Genomic DNA, 22,246 nt, shown 5'->3' with positions numbered 1-22,246 from the left:
AAGAGACCTCCGACAGTCAGACCATGCGATCGGGACCCCATGCTGGGGTCCCGATCGGTAAGTGACAGGAGATTATCCTGTCCCATAATTAAACACCGTGTGATCGTTTACACTTAAATGCAGCCGGTCGCGCCGCCCCCCCCCCCCCCCCCGCTAGAGCTCAGCTTCCCGGCAAGGCATACGTTTACGCCCTTTTACGTTAAGGCCCAGCCTGCAAGGATGTAAAAGTACGGCCCTGAACATCAGGCAGGGTTCTGATTCTGTAAAAACTGTGACGTCACAAATCAGTTGTAATTCCTATGGAGTGTCCAGCAGGGGGGATACTATATGTAGAAGTCTGTGGAACTGTATTGTTTCTAAGGAAGTGTATGTAAAGTAAAGTAACGTAATGTACACTATGCTTTATTGATTGAATACATTCATGTAATACTTTGGGGAGCAAGTGTCCTTGCTCCCCAATGTATTCCATAAATGTATTCAATCAATACATTTGAAGGGCACCGAGCAGAGAGGGAGAGACGTGCCTGTGCATCTAACTACCTCCCCCCCTGCTCAGTGCTGGAAACATATACACTGTACTACTCATCCCATCATCTGCTCATAGTATGAGCAGATGAAGGGGGAGTAGTACCAGGGCCATTCCCATTACACACACACTGCCACATATGCACTGTACTACTCCACCCATCATCTGCTCATAGTATAAGCAGATGATGGGAGAGGAGTACTAGGGCTATTGCATCACTAGCACCCCCTGCCGCAACAGCCCATGTCTCCGCTGATGCCGCTGCTGCACTGCAGTTCACATCCCCTGCCGGGCACTGCAGAGCTCACCGGCGCCCCGCATCTTGCGGGGTGAAATCAGGGAATAAGTTGGAAGGACATGGGGGCGGCGGTAAGCTCTGCAGTCCCCGGCAGGGGATATGAACTGTAGTGCGGCAGTGGAAACATCAGCAGCAGGGAGTGCTGGTGATTGGGATAGCCCTGGTACTGCTCCCCCATCATCTGCTCATACTATGAGTAGATGATGGGAGGAGTAGCACAGAGCATTTGTGGTTGCGGGGGATGGTGGTGGTGAAGGCCTTGGTACTACTCCCCCATCATCTGCTCATACTATGAGCAGATGATGGGAGTAGTACAGTGTATATGTGTCTAGCATCGAGCAGGGAGGGAGGGGGGAGCGGAGGTAGTTAGATGCACAGGCCTCCCTGCTCGGTGCCCTCCAAATGTATTGATTAAATACATTTATGGAATACTTTGGGGAGCAAGGACACTTGCTCCCAAAAGTATTCCATAAATGTATTCAATCAATAAAGCATAGTGTACACTACATTACTTTTCATACACTGCTGGACACTCCATAGGAATTACAACTGATTTGTGACATCAGTAGTTTTTTACAGAATCTGAACCCTGCCTATATGTGCATTTCCCATGATTAATGTACATTAGGAGTTTGTCTAAATTTCTTTAAGTAATAACATTAAAAAAATACTTTTAGCCGAACTTCTCTTTTAACCTCTTAAGGACGGAGCCAATTTTAGTTTTTGCGTTTAAGTTTTTATCTCCTTGTGTTTAAAAGGCCATAGCACTTGCATTGTTTTCACCTAGAAAAATGCTACATGAGATATACCTAGCTACGGGAAGAATACCTGGTTACATGGTTTATAAATGATTATATAGGGCATACCTAAATATATGGGGCATATATAGATACAGGTGGTATAAGTGGCTCCATGGGCAATACCTGACTACAGGAAGCACACCTGGCTATATTGGTCATATTCAGGTCTGGGTACCAAGCAGCCCATTCCATAGAATTATTGCCTTTATTATGCACACACACACTTAAACCACATGATGCCTAGCATTGTCATGTATCAGAAGAAACACAGGACCCAGTTCACTTGCATATGGTTTGATCTTATCACAGTACCTAATGGTAGTCACTGTACCTCTGACTAGCACATGGAGGGGCTGTGCAGCTCTTCCTATCCTTGAAGATCAGAGTGCAAATATGGAATCTGCCAATGTTGGTGTTCTCTGGCAAATGCCAATCACCCTGTATTGTGTTGGGCTGTAAGCGTAAAGTGACACATCATCCCCTTTGTGCATTCTGACATCTCTACACAGGTGTAAAGGGTAAATTTAGCAGTTTTCACACCTTATTTTATATCATACGTCATGGTGCTTGTTCAAGTAAAAAAAGTCATCTTTTATGAGCTGCAGATTGTGTTAAGTGGGCGGGGCCTCACAGCATTAGCACCACCCACAATGTCACCATTGGCCCCACCCCCTCATCAGCCATTGGAACAGGCTTGCCTAAAGGTCTAGGTAATCTTCATATTTTTAAGAACATCCAGGCCTCCCTTGGTCTCAATCAGCCACGATAACATCATATGGCAGACAGTTCTATAGTCCAACTGCTTTTACAGTAAAAATTCCAATTGATGGTAAAAAAAAAAAAAAAAAAACATCTTTTCTAAACTAACCACAAGCTTGATGCCCTGTCTTGGTACTGCCAATCTTTGTTTCAACAGGTTATCAAGGTTTCTTTTCCCTGCCTAGTTCAAATAGTACCTGCTATGGTAGTCTTCTGTTATATTGTCTGAACCTTTGAGATGGAGAGCTCAAAGAGGCTAGGTGGTTTTTCCTAACTTTAGCGATCCTTCGTAGAATCCCACTAGTGTCCAAGAGATACATGACAATGTACCCATTCAGATACACAGAGTGGTATTGAAAATGTGATTTGGCAGGCACTCTGGGTAGTTTACGTGTTCCACCATCGACCCCTGTAGCTCATGGCTGTAGTGGAGATGCCTAAAAAGATGTACGCACCCAAGGGCGTACGGTGGGTTGCATAAGAGGTGAGAGAGGTGTCTCACTTAGCTATTGCTGCATATTATGGTCGGCTATTGGAAGTAGTTCTGTATAAAATAATGTGTTCCTGTGCTTCGGTATGCTGATCTGCAAGATGTTGGATATTTTTGTATGGACGGTTTTTTTTATTTCTTTGTTTTCCAACAGTATCGGTTTTCTAAAAATTGTACTTGAAAAATTAAAAGTCTAGGTAATCTAAACATTTAATGAGCTATTCCACTCTGCTGGTTTACATAAGCAACTGCCGATGTGTTGCCTGTTAATACTCTTTGTTTCCGACTTATTTTCACTCCTTGAGTCTCCTACATATAGTCTGCAGATAAGTGGATAAATTGTAAATTAAAGGTTTATTCTTAAAAACAGGAAACAAATATAAATGTTTTATTTAGAATTAAAGCAAGAATTTATCACAAAAAAACAAACACATGAAACCTCCATTGACACAGCAGTAATCTGGAGTGCGCATTTATTCAACATCAAGCATGCAAAAAATATTTCAGAAAAGATGATCTGGCCTGAAAAACTTCGACATTTTTCCCTCCCCCGCTACATGCTCCACCCGGGTCCAGTAATTACACCAGTAAAAAAGGAAAGATGTTGACAATATTTCACAACTGCTTAACGGACAAAAAAAATAAAAAAAATCTAAAAAGTTGCAGAACATCGCAGGTTTCTAATCCTCATCAGAAGAATCTCTTTCAAATGTGTAAGCCATGAAGCAAGCATCTGGTCTTTTAGGGACAAGGGGATGTCCAGGTCTCACAATCTCAAAGCCTAAGAAGCTGAAGGTCCGGAGGAGTGCAGCTGAAAGGAGAAGCAAAAACCATAAGCTCAAAGCCACATCACAGATGTCCCAGCAGAAATGTGAACCTAACCCAAGACATTTGAATCTCTTATTTTGGCTTACAAATGACTTTGGTGTGCAGCTTTAAGGAGTCTTTACTGACTATTGTCTGCCAGGATATGCATTACATAAGTCAGCGCTTTTTGCACTGGAGCCTGTACAAAACTGTAAAATGTACTTTTCTAGATGCTCCCTATGTGACTAAACATGTCAGGAAAATATACACAAGCTAATTTACCAGGATGTAAGAAGGAGTCCTACATCCTGGTAAATTAACTTGTGTATATTTTTCTGACATGTTTAGTCACAAAGGAAGCATCTAAAAGAGTACATTTTAGTTTTCAGTTTTTCAGTAAAGCTTAGAAGGTGGTGTTGGGGGATGGGGGGTTACATTCAAATGTACACCCCAAGACTGATCTGCAGCAGGGGTCCGGGGGTGTTAGCGGTCTCAAGACACCGGATGGAAGGACACAAGAGTGAGGAGGATGAATCAGTGATCCTGCAGGAGGGAGAGTTAGCGTCAGAGACTGGGCGCTGCTGCAGGTCAGTCCCCCTCTCTGTATGACAATGACGCCAAGCCCCACCAGTCTCTCCTCACTGTGTATGTTCAGTTGCACAGTCCTGATTTTACTGTGCAATGTAGACAATGAAGGCCAACAAACCTGGATTCCATCCATAATACTTTACTGGGTCTTCACATAAAATACAGATTTAACAGTTTAGCCGACGTGTTTCAGCCGGAGGGCATTACTCATGGCTATGAGCAAGGCCATCTGGCTGAAACGAGTCAGCTAAACTGTTTAATACTTTATTGGGTCTTCACATAAAAAACAGATTTAATAGTTTAGCTGACTCATTTCAGCAGGAAGGCCTTGCTCATAGCCATGAGTAATGCCCTCCGGCTGAAACACGTCAGCTAAACTGTAAATCTGTATTTTATGTGAAGACCCAGTAAAGTATTATGGATGGAATCCAGGTTTGCTGGCCTTTATAGTCTTATACCTGGTGAAGCTTGCACTGCCTTGCACCAGACAGGTGGATTCCTTGCAGGTGTGGTGAGCTGAATACTTCTCCTTACTAATACTGTGCAATGTAGTAATGAGCAGTGAGCATGAAAGAAAGCCTAGGGGGTGGATACAAATGGACCAATCAGGGAGAAGCACTGCATGATAGGAAATGTAGTTTCCAGGCCGGTGCCATCTTGGATATAAAAAGGCTTTTTCGAAAAACTTGTAACTCAGGAACGGCAGCAGCCAGAAAAGGGAGGGTGGCTCGAAATACTCAGGGGGACTTTGCGAGTAAGACCAGATTTTAGAATTTTATTCTTTAGCTCTTGGGGGAGGAATAATACCCCTTTAAAGCAGTCAAGAAATCAATGTGCGCAGTTATAAATCAGGCACATGGAGTTGTAGCTTTCCATAGTTAAAGGGTTACTGCCATGATATTTGTTTTGACCATATTTTTTGTGCATAAATCAAAGAAAGGGGCTATCGGCACAAACTAAATTCATGATTATTCAGACTACTCACCTCTATCATCTCTGTTCTTATGGAAACAGATGAAGACATGATCGACTTGGAGTTGCTCCTCCGAAAATTCCAACAGAACAGCAAAGCTAAAAGAAATGAAGTGCTTGCTTGAATTTTGCTCTTAATCTCTCTCCCCCCCCCCCCCCCCCCAATATCACCCCTAGAGTTATGTAGCTCAAGATAATCTAGTGTCATGTGACGTACAGAGCAATATTCAATGTGAGCTCCATTGTATTGTTGGGATGAAAGAATTCATTTTATATGCTTTCCATATATACTATTAGGGTAACCGTACTGTGGATTTTTTTTAATCAAATATTTCTTTGAGTTATATTACACTGTAGTACATTAAAATAATCTTCCTTTACCACTCAACTTCCAATGGTTATCACAACTTGCTGTGGAGATGCTGATGCAATCTCCAATTCCCCCAGGGAGACTGCTCTGGATCATTAGTGCTGTGCAGCAGCATTTGATCAGAGCAAGGACTGGAGACTTCCGGACAATCCTTGGTGGCAGCAGATGGCCTATGTTCTCCCTTACTACTGCCAAGAGTTGAGTGGTAAAGGAAAAACCTAGACATTTTATCTTAATGTTACATTACTTATTTTACAAATTATATTACAAATTTCTCCCTTTATGTAAAAAGCATCTATTATACAGGCAATGACAGACATGTTAGAGATATTTGCTGAACCCTTTACGGCTGAATACTTTGAGAGGTGTCCTTTTAAACAACATGCAATTGCTTACCTATCTTTGCTCCCATCAGGGAGCGTGCCGGTCGGGATTTCAACGTAAAGGTTATTATTGTTTAGCACGGCTCTCCAGTCCACTTGCTTGCCATCTGTCAGCCTGGATTGGACATTAAGAACTCTGGTCCTGTTATTGGACGCAAGGTCTTCTGTAATAATCAGCCTATTATCCTAAAAAAAAAAAGCCAAAACTCCTCAAATTCAAGTTACAGACTGTATGCATCTTTATATTAAAAGAAAAAGCCTACACAAAACAAAAAAAAAACCACAACACTGCCTTACCCTGTAGCATCATACCATATTAAATGCACAGTAATAAATATTTGCCTACATAAAGAATAATGTTTAAGAGGGTTACAGCCCAAGTAGTATTAAAGGGGAACTATCAGCAGGTTTACAGGGCATCAAGGAGAATGAGATGTCTTTGCTTCCTCCTCGGTGTTTTACACAGCTAACAGCATGGGAACTTGTAAGTATGCTCAGTAACTTCTGTGACCTATGCAAAAGGTCACTTTACAGGGTGGAGGAAGCAGAGATGCTGTAGTCTATGCAGCCTACTGGCATCACGTTTCACTGTAATGCTTTACAGCTCACTTTTCAGCTCTATTCTGATCCTTTTCAGGCTTTTATCTTTTAGTCTATGGGGCTGAGAGGTGTGTGCCATGATCTGTACTTTAAATCAGTACCTTGCTTGCATATGAGACATTTTGATTACTTATTACATTTCTGAATTAATGTAAAAAACAAAAAAAACTATTTTTTTACACTGTAATTTAAAGTCCCCCTGGGGCACTTCTATATTAATTATACTGATCTCTCAGATCAATGCAGTACATGCATACTGCATTGATCAATGAGCTCAATGATCTATTACTGAGAGCCCAGAGTAATTGAGTACCAAGCTGGGATGAGCACCATTACAGCGCAGATCCCCACGCAGTTCAGAACAAGGTCACGATGTGACCCGCCTTCTGAGCTCCCCTAACCAGGACATAAAGGTACATCCTGGGTCATCAAGGGGTTAGACAATAGGTAATTTTCTCATGACATTCCTTTTGAGTGAAAGCATAGTACAACACATTACAATTTCCTAATACTTACAGAATAAAATAAATTAGCTGAAAGATTGTGATCCCTTTGACTATTCCCTCGCCCACCTGGGATCTTCAGGGGTGGGTGAGGGACATCAGGAACACCACCGAGGCCCGGGACCCAGGTTACTACAGCAATTGAAAGAAACCCTGGAACTTGGGAGAGAAAAAAAAAAAAAAAAAAAACACATTGAAAACAGTTGTATTGGTAAAAGTCAAGATCTGAAGTTCAACAATGTGCTTATACTGCCACGAATGAATAGATAGCCAACTCGGTATCTCAAGTATCTCGAGGATACATACTCAGCAGGATTTGCATCCCACTGGGAGTGTGTACGTAACAGTGCTATTAACCCCCTGCCGGGCGGAGCATTCTTTACCACAACCGCTCCGGCTTGCTTCAGGGGCACCCGGTGTCTTCACGTCCCGTTCAGCCAATCAGTGGCTGCGGCGGGGCAGCAAGCCAAGAACCCCCACAGCAAGCCGGAGCGGGGAGGTGATGTATGCTCTGCCTGGACAGGGATTAATAGAACTGTCACGTACATACTCCCAGTGTGATATTAATCCGCCTGCAAGTATGTATCCTCATTGAAAGCCATCAGCACAGGCTCCACAGCAGATTCCACAGCAAATTTGCATCGTAAAATCTGCTGCAGATCTGTCCGTGTGAATTTACCCTTACACAGCTTTGTGGCAGTTTTTATTCAGTTTCTTGAGACAAAGTGAGAAGAGGATACAGCAGGAAGACCGACTTCTTTATATTTACTACTTTTAATCCACATCTCGCTCTTTCTAAAACTAAAATAAAAGACTGCCACATGATGCTGTGTGTGAAACCCCCCCTAGAGGGAAATACCCTAGAGAAGCATTTAACCTGCTTACCATACCACACTGGGCACCAAGGATAAAGGTAACTTTATTACCTTCATCCTTGAAGACTGTTAGAAACTTTGTAATTTATTAGATATGTAAATTAGGCAATTTGTTGCACTGGGTTAGGACTGTTACTCCCCTGGTCGGCCCCTCCTAATATTCATCCGGCACTGTGCAGTGATGAGCGGCGGAGTAATGTCACTGTAGAGCGCTGCCCCAGTATACATTAGGGCACACCAGTGAAGTGGTACACCCACCCCCAGTGCACCAAACTGCCTCATTTACATGTGTAATAAGTTCCTGAAAAATGAGGATCAAGGTTTGAGAAAAAAAAAAAAAAGACAAAAAAACTTCATCCTCAGTACCCCACACAAGTGACACTTCTAACCTGCTCATTGATTCCCTTTACAGATTGTTACCGATTAGAGACCAATTTTTTTCTGATCTGTTCCTATTTTCTGATTAATCTGTCACTGAGATGAATTACTGAGCATACCCTGTCCTTTACAGAGGTCCCCTCACAGGAAGCACATATTGCCCTAAAGTGTCACTGTCGTTTCATTCTTTTTTGCAGAAATCAATAGTAGAGAAGAGTAGTAAGAAACTTTGTAATTGGGTTATTAGGCAAATATGCCATTATCTGCATTCAAAAACTTCCCCAGGTACCCCCCTCCCTCCTCTCATCCACTGCTCATTATCTGGAAATCTCGACTCTTTTACATCAGATGGACCCTGCCTGTTCTATGGGGAGGTGAGGGGGAAGGAGGGAGATTATTCACCAGCAGAGAGCAAAGGATTACACAGTGGAAACTGTGTGAAAACCTTAGAGAGGTCAGTGTTGACGTCAGAGGAGATAGCCCAGGGTTGTAGCTGTAAATTAACTCTGTTGTCCTGTTTTAGTGCCTCATCTCCCCCCCACCCCTCCTCTCTCCATAGAGAACAATGACAGGTGGAAGGGCTTAAAACTGCTTTTTCATGATATAAATGCATTTTCCGGCTAATACCCAATGACAGTTTCTAAAAAAAAAAAAAAAAAAAAAAAAAAAGCCTGTACTATTGATTTCTGCAAAAAAAAAAAAAATTCCACAAGTTCTGCATTCCGGTTCCACAGTTGTTGATTAACGACCGAACGAGAAATCATTGATGCTTTATAAGACCTGTACCTATTTTTATCGTTGCTCGTTCGCATTGAATAAGACATCGTTCGGTCGTTCGCAATAGATACGAACGCAATAGCGAATAAATAGCGAAGAAAAAACGATAGCAATTACGATCATAAGTAACGATTATCGTTCCATGGAAATGTGTGAACATTTTCAGGTCTTTCGTGATAGCGGTCATTTGATCAATAACTATTATGCAAACGATAATTGTCCGGTGGAATAGGGCCCTAAGTTTTAGAAGACTGCAAGCTTTTATCTCTAAGCCACCTCCTCCTCTAAAACACCTTGATATAGTTACATAGTCAATATGGTTGAAAAAGAGACACATGTCCATCAAGTTCAACCAAAGAGGGGATAGATACAGAGAAGGGGGAGGGATGATAAGTTCTATACATATAACACAATCAGGCTAGGAAACTGCTCATATTGCAGTTTTATTACACTAACAAAGATACTCCAAAGCTCTTAAAGTCCCAACCACTAAAATAAGCGTGTTTTGGTTTGTTTGTTTGTTTTTTGTTTTTTTTTTTTGGGGGGGGGGGGGGGGGGGGAGGCAGAACAGCCACAAGACATTGTGGAGGTAGTACTAGGGATAGGAAGTCATCTTTCCATCAATAGTCATGCAGGACTGCTGAACATAAGCCTACATTTAAATAAACCCACGATAAAAAAAAATAATAATAAGAATTCTTAACTACAGAACTTAACTACACCAACCCCCACTACTACTATACAAAAGAAAAGCCTAAACTGAGTACATATGATGCAAGTGGTAGTCTGTGCGAATATAGTCCCACTAGACGGCTCTACAAAAGGATCATGCTCTCCATCATATGAAGCCCTAACTCCTCCCTATGCACCATCTCTCACCCTGCAGCTCGCGTCATCTCACCAGATGTAGCAAGCAGATGCCCAAAGGTTTCCGAGGCCCTGAAAAACAGCAGCCATTTGCATATTGCCTTATGCGCACACAGAATGCCCCCTCCATTTTGTATACCAGGTGAACGACACCACGAGGTTGAACCATGCCAGCATGCTGTACTATGACAGCTACGCTGACCACCAGATAGAACATATGACGTCTCTAAAGGATTTCTCAGGTCCAGGCACAGAGAGGAGGAGTAGTTTGAGAATCCTAATGCTGTTTCTACTACGCAGCAGCGCAGATCTGCACTTACAAGCCTTGGCCACAAGGAGAAGTTGTTCAAAATGTGCACAATCACCACAGGCCCCGGAGCCTAGAGCCAACCCCCAGCACCACAGAAACAGGCAGAGGAAAAGACACAGGCAGACCCACAATACCAGCTGGGGAAAACCTAGCAGACACCATAGTCTCCTATACTACTGATCTACACAACCATGATCTGCCATATACAGGCTAAAGGCATCGCCTCACACAGACCCATCTGCCATTGTTCTACCAAGAAGGTTCTGGAAGCCTCATGCTAATTAAGAGTCAATATAGAGCTGGCACCTCATCCAGGCACCACCTGGGCCAGCCCAAACTACACCCTCCTAACACCCATCTTGGCTCACCACATCACCCTCAGGCATGCTGAAGAAGCCGGATTTCCCCATCCTAATACAATAACCGTCATCCAAGCTCAAGGCCCCAATACACAGTCCCAGGCAGCACTGACACGTAATGCATCACCATTGGCTGCCCAGGTACCAAGTGATAGGCTCTGATCCATCCATTCCAGCAGCCAGTCCCTCATCTATAGTCACCCTGGGGACGGCTGATGTGACGTCACCGAGTAAGGTGCGGTGACGCAATAAGACACTTTGAGGGTCTCTGTCTCATCACTCGCCTGTTCACATCCAGCAAGCCGCACACCCATAGCATTGCTTTATAACAGGCTTGGCTCTTGGGATACACGTTGACACCTTTATCAGAACTATGACGTCACCACAATAACTCACTAAAAACGCAGCAGCACAAACGTCATCAGACAAACGTAGAATTAGAATGGCGGCGGGGACAAGGAGAAAGCCTCCTACCTTTCACTACTACTGGGAATACTCAGAAGAGGCATGGTGCTGCTTCTTTTATTTCCTTCTTTTTCTCTGGCAAAGCAATGGCTATTGAGTATCCGCTGGAGGGAGGATTTCACCATCCGGCCTCTCTGGTCACAGAACCAGAAAATTCCCGGCCTTCTGCCTCTTCCCTCGGAGTCTCTCAAAATGGCGCACGGCTGCCTTGAATAACAGCTTTTAGTATTTGGCTGTGGCCCCGCCCACACCATGTCAGCAGCTACAGCCAATGGCAGGGCCACCGTACTAGGCCGCCTTCGGTCGCGCGCTCCCAGGCCCCACAACTGATTGGTGGATGACAAGAGCTGCGGGAGGAAAAGTCACATGACTCATGTGCTCGCCCCCATCTTGGCCTGGCAACAGCGCGCACACGGGATACTGATAGTGACGTCACAGGGCCAGACGAGACCGCGCACAGGTACGGTATTAAAACTGCTACTGTAGTAAGTAGAGAAGTCTGAGAAAGCTGGCGATATCTAAATGGGTAGAAACACCTACTGTCAAGTCCGGGTCACGGACACAGGGTAAGTGTGCGGGGGCCTTGGCACACGAGGGTGCCACCGTAGGGGGACAGGCATCCCTTCTGCATGAATGCTGTATCACTGTAAGACGATAAATGACGTAATTATTGCTATGGTAGCTTAATCACGTGGTAAATGACGTTTGCGGAAGTAAAGTGTTTGAGGTGAAGGTCGCGTCTAGAAGGGAGCGCTGCCTCGTACGTGTGATGACGTCAGCGTCACATGCTATAGGGGCGCACGTGACTCTTCTGCGTGTTCTCCTGTTCTCACAGCTTAGGGCCTAATGTTCTGTATAGGGAAGTCTGGGCTTAACCGTGGTGGGAGTGGTATACACTCTTACCCTGGGTAGATATCCTTCTGTTTAGGTGGCCTGTCTAGAGCCTAATCCCAGCAACATCACAGCTATGGGGAGAGAAATGGAGTTTCCACCATACTAAACACATGTAGAAATCCCAACTTTAGGACCGTTCCAGCATTTGCTTATCTAGTTACATGGTCAATACGGTTGAAAAAAGACACATGTCCATCAAGTTTAAAGGGGTTGGCCACTTTATAGTAAAATTGCTTAGTGTACAGTATTAGGTGTACTTACTGTATATACTGACAGCAGCTCCCTGTGTACCTCATAGAGCTAACATCAGACTCCATCCTCCAGGCTGGGCTGCCCTGCTCTGTGGTGTTTTGGTCCATAAGATTGCTTACATGGAGGATCATGTGACCAGGCCCCGCCCCCAGTGTCCTCCACTGAGCCTGTATATGTCTATGGAGGACACAGGGGACAGGGCCTGGTCACATGCTCCTCCATGTCGGCCATTTTATGGACTGAAACAAAACAGAGCAGGGCAGCCCAGCCTGGTGAAGGGGAGTCTGATTTTAGCTCTATGAGGTACACAGGGAGCTGCTTTCAGTATATACATTGAGCACACTTACTAATACTTTGTACTGACCTATTTTACTATAAAGTGGCCAACCCCTTTAACCAAGGAGGGGATGGATACAAGGAAGGGGGAGGGGTGATGGGTTCTATATATATGTATTTATATTATTTTGGTCTAAGAACTTGTCTAGGCCGGTTTTGAAGCCCTCTACTGTTTTTGCTGTGACCAGATCCTGTGGTAGACTGTTCCACAGATTCACACTTCTCATGGTAAAGAAGGCTTGTCGCCTCCGGAGATTGAACCTTTTTTTCTCCAGGCGTAGGCAGTGCCCCCTTGTCCTTTGAGAGGGTTTTACCTGGAACATCTTTTCCCCATATTTCTTGTAGGGGCCATTTATATATTTAAATAAATTAATCATATCTCCCCTTAAACATCTCTTCTCCAGACTAAACAAATGTAATTCTTTTAATCTCTCCTCATAACTAAGATGCTCTATTCCCCTTATTAGTTTAGTTGCCCGTCTTTGTACCCTCTCCAGCTCTAGAACATCCTTTTTATGAATCGGGTTCCAAAACTGGACAGCATACTCCAGATGAGGCCGCACCAAAGCTTTATAAAGCGGTAATATTATATCCCTGTCCTGAGAGTCCAGGCCTGTTTTAATGCATGACAATATCCTGCTGGCCTTAGAAGCAGCTGACTGACATTGTGTGCTGTTCTGTAGTCTATTATCTACAAGTACACCCAGATCCTTCTCCATTAGCGACTCTCCCAGAGTAACTCCCCCCAGGACATATGATGCATGCGGGTTATTAGTACCCAGGTGCATAACTTTACATTTATCCACATTGAACCTCATTTGCCATATGGACGCCCAAACACTCAGTGTGTCTAGGTCATCCTGTAACATCTGCACATCCTCCATAGACTGTACTACAAAGCTTGGTGTCATCTGCAAAGATAGAAACATTGCTGTTAATTCCATTCTCAATATCATTAATAAACAAGTTAAACAGAAGAGGGCCCAGTACTGACCCTTGGGGTACACCACTTATTACCGGGGACCATTCGGAGTAGGAATCGTTGACCACCACTCTCTGGGTACGATTATTAAGCCAGTTTTCAATCCAGTTACACATTAAACTTTCCAAACAGATAGACTTTAACTTACCCATCAGACGTCGATGAGGAACTGTGTCAAACTCTTTAGCAAAATCCAGGTACACGATATCCACAGCCGCGCCACTGTCCAGGCTTCTACTTACCTCTTCGTAGAAACATATCACTTTGGTTTGACAGCTTCTGTCCTTATCACTTATAATACTATTAGCCACTACATATTCCTGGATGTTGTCCCTTATAAGCCCCTCAAATAGTTTCCCCACAATGGACGTTAAGCTTACGGGTCTATAGTTACCTAGGGAAGTTCGAGAGCCCTTTTTGAAAATCGGCATTACATTTGCCTTACGCCAGTCCCTCCGCACAATACCAGTATAACTGTATGTAAAGCACATGCGTTGTCTAGATTGTGTTTAGGCTGCTGTCGCACACGTTGCTGTTTTAGTTTTTTTTGCATCTTTTGAGCCAAAACATGAAATAATCCTGGCAACATTGTGCAGCTGCTGGTGAAGAAATGAAGGGGTGATTTCAGACTCAGGGCTGGGCTACACTGATTTTGTAGCCTAATTGCATGTGCCTCTCAGTAAGAGCCCTATTACGTGGAAAGGTTAAAGGAGAAGTCCGGCCAAAATTTATTTTTTATGTTATTACTTATGGAAAGTTATACAATTTTCTAATGTACATTAATTATGGGAAATGCTCATATACTGCTATTTCCCTTAATTTAGTGTATCAGGAAGTGTTAGAATTCTCTCAGAACCAGTGACGTCACGACGAAAGGTGTAATTCCTATGGAGTGTCCAGCAGGGGGCGCTCTATATATAGAAGTCAATGAGTACCATTGACTTCTATATATAGTGCGCCCCTGCTGGACACTCCATTGGAATTATAATGGATGTGTGTATGTAATGTACTGTACTTTGCGATTGAATACATTTATGGAATACTTTGGGGAGCAAGTGTCCTTTCTCCCCAAAGTATCCCATAAATGTAATCAATAAATACATTTGCAGGGCACCGAGAAGGGAGGGAGAGAAGTGCCATCTACCTCCCCCCTCCTTGCTCGGTGCTGGGAACATATACAAAGTACTACTTCCCCATTATCTGCAGATAATGGGGGAGTAGTACCTGTGCTATCTTATCCCCGCCGGCGCCGCCGCTCACACTAGTGCCGCTCCGCTGCCGCCGCTCACAGAAGTGCCCTCTCCTCCTTTGCTCCCCCTCCTCCTCCTGGCTTGAAACACTATGGCCCCGCTGCCTCCCCGCCGCCTGCCCGTGCCGCTCCTCACACTATCCGGCCGGCCACTGCTCTCTGCTCCTGCAAGCCGGCCGCGTCAGCCCTCACCCACCCCGGAGCTCCTGGTGCTTCCTGGTGCTCCCGGCCGGGGTGGGAGAGGGCTGACGCGGCCCGCCTGCAGGTACAGAGAGCAGCGGCTGGACGGATAGTGTGAGTAGCGGCAGGGAGGCAGCGGGGCCATAGTGTTTCAAGCCGGGAGGAGAAGGGGGAGCGGAGGAGGAGAGGGCACTTCTGTGAGCGGCGGCGGCAGAGCGTCACTAGTGTGAGCGGCGGCGGCGGAGCGGGCGGCGATAAGATAGCACAGGTACTACTCCCCCATTATCTGAATTATCTGTAGTACTTTGTATATGTTCCCAGCACCGAGCAAGGAGGGGGGAGGTAGATGGCACTTCTCTCCCTCCCTGCTTGGTGCCCTGCAAATGTATTCATTGATTACATTTATGGGATACTTTAGGGAGCAAGGACACTTGCTCCCCAAAGTATTCCATAAATGTATTCAATCGCAAAGTACAGTACATAACATTACATACACACATCCATTGTAATTCCAATGGAGTGTCCAGCAGGGGCGCACTATATATAGAAGTCAATGGTACTCATTGACTTCTATATAGAGAGCGCCTCCTGCTGGACACTCCATAGGAATTACACCTTTCGTCGTGACGTCACTGGTTCTGTGAGAATTCTAACACTTCCTGATACACTAAATTAAGGGAAATAGCAGTATATGAGCATTTCCCATAATTAATGTACATTAGAAAATTGTATAACTTTCCATAAGTAATAACATATAAAAAAATAAATTTTGGCCGGACTTCTTTAATGTGCAAAAAATAGTTACATAGTTCAAATTTAAGCGATAAACTTGCCATGTATTAGGATACTAATTTGAGGTAAAGAGATAAACTCTGGAATTGCAACAAAGGACATTTCAACCTTTTTCATGTCACAGTAGGAGGTACGGTGGTGCAAACGTCAGAAGCACACTACTGCAATGTTTAAAAAAAAGGCTCTGGCAGGGTCGCAGAAATAAAACTACTTTCAAAATACTAGCATCAGGAGAAAGACCAACCTCCCCACCACCACCCTAACCAGACACGACGTGAGGACCTATATAGCACAATACTGCTGGTTTGGGGGTGACTACCTGCCGGTACAGATTCACTTTAACTGCATTCTGCCTACATTTTTGTGATGAACTGTCAAACTAAACTGTACCACCTAAGCAAGAATATTCTAGAGTGCTTGGAAATTCTATACTACTGTCTATCCACCATACTAAACCCTGCCTGGCCTGGCTAGCATCTGTCTGACTTTACTTATTTTTCAGTACTTATCCGTTATTGTGTGTCCTGCAGGAAGTGGTGTATACTTTCCAGTCTGACAATATGCTCTCTGCTGCCACCTCTGTCCAGAGCAGTAGGAAATTCCCATCCTTCTTTGGATAGTTCCTGTTACGGACAGAGGTGGCAACCAAGAGCACAGTGTCAGACTGGAAAGAATACACCACTTTCTGCAGGACGTACCGTAACGGATAAATACTGAAAAATAAGCATAGTCGGGCAGGGTACAGTATGGTGGATAAACAAATCTTTTTCTCCAGAGTACCCCTTTATGGCCGCCTTTCCACATGCTGATAAATGCAAAAGACTGAAATCATGCCACTGTACATTCACCATTGGTTGCTCATTGTTAATGGGATCATCAGCAACATTGCTCAGTCATTGGTGAACAAATGGGTTGTGGTTTTGGCTGCTTTCATTCATTGGCATGTAAGAATGCAGTCTAACACTAGGGTCATACTGCGTCTGGTTATAGAGTCTGTTTGGCGCTGATAAACCGAACCAAACCTACTGCTGCACCACTAGACATACATGGAGCCTGACAAACCATTTTGACTTTAAAGGGAACCAATCAGCCTGTTTGGGCTGATATGGTTCCCTTGAGCATTGTATAAAGCACCTGGAGCGGCCGTTACTGGCCTCTCTGCCTGTCAATCATCCCGCCGAGCGCGCTGACAGGCAGAGCGCAGTGACTAGATAAGAGCAGGGAGCCGCCCACCATGACTACTTCCCCGCTCATATCTAGTCACGAGCCGGGGAATAAAAGTCATTTTCTCCGTTATAAAGCACCTGCTGCGGCTGCGGCCGCTCCAGGTGCTTTATACAATACTCAAGGGAACCATATCAGCCCAAATGGGCTGAATGGTTCCCTTTAAAGGGGTCTGTCAGATTTTCCACCCCAAAACTCATTTAAGTAATGGGTCGAGGTAAAAAGTGTGTGTTTTTTTGGGGGGGGGTCTGGTAATTTAACACAAACTCTGCAATGGTGGTTCCAAACAGAGCTTTAAACACTTTGTAGACTGATTCCAAAGAACAAGTAGCAGGGATTCAAAAAGAAGTGGTAGACTTACCAAACATTACAGGGGTATTCCCCACCAAGAGCTAAAAAAATAAAATGGTCCCAAACCTAGCTGGCCTTACTCACCAAGTCCCCCTGAGAATTTTGAGCCGTCTCCTGTCTTTCTAGCTGCTTCCGTTCCAAAGTTACACATTTTTTAAAAAGCCAAAATATATCCAACATGGCGCTGGCCAGAAAACTACATCTCCCATCATGCAATGCTTATGCCTGATTGGTCCATGATGTAGCAGAGCTGATATCCACAAGATATAGCAGAGTTGAGGTGAGACAGCGGAGTAGCAGAGTTAAGGCAGCGGGGTAGCAAAGTTGAGTCAGCTTAATAGCAGAGTTGAGGCAGCCGAGTTGAGTCAGCGGGGTAGCAGAGTTGAGGCAGCTGAGTAGCAGGTGAGTTGAGAAGGGTCGCGGGTGACGGGGGGGAGGTCGCACTGTGCACAGGGCCGTGGTTGAGCAGGGGAAAGGGCGGGCCGCACTGTCCACGGGGGATGGTTTGACGGCCGCAGGTAAAGGGGGGGCAGTAAGGGGAGAACAGTGCTCTGTGGCTGCTGCGGGTGTGAGAGGGTGTCACGGGTGACAGCAGGATCAGTGCCGCTGGTGAGTTTGGTGGTGGTGGGGGGGTGCCACGGTGACTGCCACGGATGAGAGCGAGGCGGGTGAGGGGTGGGTCAGTAAGGGGGGAACAGTGAGCGAGGTGGGGGTGGGGTGGTTGCCGTGTGGGTGGGGTGCTGTTGGGGTATAGTGCTGCGGGTGAGCACCTTCGGGGGCTTTCTGCAGGGGAGGGCCGAGAGGGGGGGTGCTGTGGGTGAGGACCGGGGGGGGGGGATAGGGTGCCAGGGGAGGGGGGGCGGCACGGTTGAGGAACGGGGGGGAGGGGCCGCCGCGGGTGAGGGGGCAACAGTTCTCTGGGGCTGGGGGGGCACATGGTGCAGGTGACGGGCCTGGCTGCCGTTAGAGAGGGAGACACTGACAGCTGCACTGATCACCACGGTCTCCCTCTCTAACAGCAGCCACCCCGTCAGTGTTCCGCGGGTGGGTGGTGTTGGGGGCTTTGGGTGCCGCGGGATCAGTGCCGTTGGGTTGGTGCCGTGGGTTAGAGGGGGGCTGCCGTGAATGAGAGCAAGGGGGGGGGGAATTAAGGTGCCGCGGCTGAGTGCTGGGGGGGGGGTACTGGTGGCGGCTGCGGGAGAGTGACGGGCGGAGGGGCAACACAGTCAGGGGGAACAGTGTTCTGGGGGGACACATGGTGCGGGTGACGAGGCTGGCTGCTGTTAGAGAGGGAGACAGTGACAGCTGCACTGATCACTGTCTCCCTCTCTTACAGCAGCCACCGCCGGCAGTGTCCTCCTTCACTTCAGTGGACTTGGTTAGAAGCGCTAACCCGGCCTATTAAAGAGACGGAGGATACGTGATGCCGACATGGAGGGTGGGGGCCAGCAGCAGGGAGCGTGTCAGGTTGGACTGAGATATGATGATTCTATGCATTTGGTGGGGGTTAATGCATCTAGATAATTGCAAAACTATGCAGAATCCATAATAACTTTATATTGGAAAGATGGAAAGCTACGGGTGGGCAATGTATTAATGCAAAAGTAATTTTGGGGGAATACCCCTTTAAATATGAGCAATGATAAGATATTGTTACAACTATGGCCATCAACAATATAAAAGAGTAATGGATGCTGCTCATAGACCTAAAACAGTAAGACATCATGTATATCCACATTGGACGAACTTAAAGTGACACTGTCACCCCCTTTGTGCATTCTGACATCTCTACACAGGTATAAAGGGTAAATTTTGCGTTTTTCATACCTTATTTCATATCATACGTCATGGTTTTTGTTCTAGTAAAAAGTGTCCTTTTATCAACTGCAGATTGTATTAAGTGGGCGTGGCCTCGCATAAAGGGGGTTGGCCGACATAAAGGGGGTGGGGTCTAGACCTTTCGGCCAGCCTGTTCCAAGGGGGCGGGGCCAACTGTGGCGCTAATGCCGCGAGGCTACGCCCACTTAATACAATCTGCAGTTGATAAAAGGACACTTTTTTTACGTGAACAAACACCATGACGTATGATATGAAATAAGGTATGAAAAACGCTAAATTTACTCTTTACACCTGTGTAGAGATGTCAGAATGCAAAAAGGGGGTGACAGTGTCACTTTAATGTCGCTATATGACAATACACACCCAATATATTGCTAAGCCCGCAATAGCTCTACAGTGACATCAACGCCGACTCCAGTGTACAACAGTGTTCGTGGCTTAGATATACCTGGGTGTCTCATGGGAGTTCATGGGATCCTGGTCGGAAGGGAGACTGTCCGCGGCAGTAAGCTGGTGCGTGTAGTCCTTTGTATATGGCAGACAGAAGGTTGTTTTCCTCGGTCTGTGTACACCTTTAGTTCTTTTGTGCATCCAGCAGTAGGGGGAAGATGGAACATAGAACTCTAATGGCCACTGTTGTGAAGTGTCAGGTGTGGGCATGCTCCGGGCAGTAACGTGCGCCACTCACTTTTGCCCTTAGTTTGTGTGACGTCACGGACAGGTAGTATGGTGCCCCTAAGTGACCAAAAGTCCTTCCAATGCATTTCGGAGAAAAGGTCCATTTTCCCTCGTTAGGGAAGGAGACGAAGGAGGATGAACCCTTTCTCCTAAACACGTTAGTATCCTCATACCACCTAAAGTATGAGAGCACCGGAAGAATGGGGAAACCAGGGTGTGGCTGCTTCCCCCCCCTCCCCCCAGCTGCTAGTGATAGCGCTCAAGGCAGTGAAATTCTAGGTGCATTGCCCCCTGGGAAACATGGATATGCAAAAGAAGAGCCCATGGAGCCTCATTGAAGAGTCTCGAAACACAGGACCCAGCCAATAAGACTTTGTGTAGCTCCTGTAGAAATAGATTCCTGGAGGAAGGGACTCCGGCCTTTATGAAAGACATCAAGGACCTTATCATGGAGGAAATTAAGTCCGGCCTTTCTTCCCAAACCCTGCTTCTGCTAAGAAGATAGACTCCTTGGTAAAGGTGGTCAGACTCACTATGGAGTTAGATAAGATGTTCCAGGGTCTCACACCCAAGAAAAAAAGGGTTTTTCTTTTTCCATACACCAGAGTATTAAGAATTTAGGGTAATTAAAAAGGAATGGTCTAACCCGAAGAGAAAATTATTTGTCCCTAGGGCAATGAAAGAGATACCCTTTTTGCAAGGAGGACACCACTACCTGAAATAGCGCCCCTAAGATAGATCCTTCGGTAGCTAAAATATCCAATAAGGCTGCCTCATCCTTTGAGGATTCGGGTTCTCTAAAGGACCCCATGGACAAAAGGGTGGAGGTATACTTGAAGAAGGGGTGAAAAGCCCCTTATTGCTGCTACATTCTCTGGATGTGGAAATAAAGAAACTGATTAACCATATTAAGGATGATACCCCCGAAGGAACGTTTACTTGCCTCTCTGCCTACTATAAGTGCAGTAAAGCTTCTTTCTGAAGCTTCATCCAATTCTCTGAACCGTTCTGCCTGGGTTGTGGCTTTGTCCAATTCTGCACAAAGAGCTGTGCGGCTTAAGAACTGGAAAGGGGACATCCCTGTGAAGAGGAATTTCAGTTTGATTCCACAATGGCTTCTATCCTAGAGAAAGCGTCACTGTATCCGTATCGGGTATCTGTTGCGGGTCATACGCAGGAATTCCGTAGTGTGCATGCACCCTAATTGGTTCCTATTTGCAGGGTCTGATTCTACAAAAAAAACGTAATACCCAATGACGCCAGGCCCCGGTGTGAGGTCATCTTGCCCTATTTAGTCAATAGTTGGAGAAGATCTTTGCCAGCACAAATTTATTGAACAAAGTTTGGATTGTTACCACAGATTTCCGGAACCCCAAGCGTCAGGTGGTCATGGAATCTGAGGTACAATCTCTCATGGACAAGCATGTTTTGGTTCCTGTGCCAGAAAGGGGAGAAGATTTTTACTCAACTCCTCTTCCTGGTCAGGATACCTTATGACCTGGGACATATCATAGAATCCCACGGCTTCAGGTACCATCTCTACGACGATGACACTCAGATCTATCTCTCTGGTCTGAATGTCACCTCTTTGCTATCCAGGATTCCAGAGTGTGTATCAGCTATATCTTCCTTCTTCCCCTCCCCCTTTCTAAAACTCAACATGGACGAAACAGAACTAATCATCTTTCCCCCATCTCACTCCACCCTTCCATCTAACCTGTCAATCACTATCAATGGCTGCACTTTGTTCCCTGTCCCCCAAGTCCGCTGCCTTGGGGTCAACTTTGACTCTGCCCTGTCTTTTAAACCACATTTTCAGGCCCTGACCACCTCCTGCCACCTTCACATCAAAAACATTTCCAGAATCCGCTCTCTTCTCACCTCTGACTCCACAAAACTGCTGGTACATGCTCTCATTATCTCCCGCTGGGACTACTGTAACATCCTTCTCTCTGGCCTTCCATCTAACTCCCTTACTCCCCTCCAGTCTATCCTTAACTCTGCTGCCCAACTAATCAACCTTTCCCCTCGTTTTGCCTGTGCCGTTCCCCGTTGCCCAACGTATTCACTTTAAATTGCTGACCATGGCGTACAAGGCCATCCACAACCTGTCCCCTCTGTACATCTCTGACCTGATATCCCGCTACCGTCCCTCACGCAACCTTCGATCCTCCAGTGACCTCCGTCTGCGCTCCCCCCTTGTTCGTACTTCGCACAACCACCTCCAAGACTTTGCCCGAGCCTCCCCCATACTCTGGAACTCGCTACCCTGACACATCCACCATCAAGTCCTTCAAAAGTAACCTGAAAACCCATCTCTTCAAACTAGGCTGCAACCTATA

At 45.7% G+C, this 22,246-nt stretch overlaps 2 protein-coding genes across 7 annotated transcripts in view; one reads left to right on the top strand and one right to left on the bottom strand.

The window, feature by feature from the left end:
• Positions 1-3,238: 3,238 nt before the first annotated feature.
• On the bottom strand, positions 3,239-11,346 carry OAZ1 (ornithine decarboxylase antizyme 1). The gene is given in 6 exon segments (XM_069962515.1): positions 3,239-3,684; positions 5,254-5,339; positions 6,007-6,179; positions 7,110-7,196; positions 7,198-7,255; positions 11,137-11,346. Coding segments are annotated over 6 exon segments (651 nt in total). The 5' UTR covers positions 11,253-11,346; the 3' UTR covers positions 3,239-3,553.
• Positions 11,347-11,458: 112 nt separating this feature from the next.
• Positions 11,459-22,246, top strand: part of JSRP1 (junctional sarcoplasmic reticulum protein 1) — a 99,357-nt gene continuing 88,569 nt past the window's right edge. For 3 of the 6 annotated variants that reach the window (XM_069962506.1, XM_069962508.1, XM_069962510.1), the window contains exon 1: positions 11,460-11,587. The gene's annotated coding sequence lies outside the window, so the exon portion shown is untranslated. The other 3 variants (XM_069962512.1, XM_069962511.1, XM_069962509.1) reach the window with 3 other exon arrangements.

This window comes from Dendropsophus ebraccatus, chromosome 3, assembly GCF_027789765.1.
Source record: "Dendropsophus ebraccatus isolate aDenEbr1 chromosome 3, aDenEbr1.pat, whole genome shotgun sequence".
NCBI lineage: Eukaryota > Metazoa > Chordata > Amphibia > Anura > Hylidae > Dendropsophus > Dendropsophus ebraccatus.
Note: the sequence above shows the minus strand (reverse complement) of the source record. Positions and strands in the feature narration are given on the sequence as shown.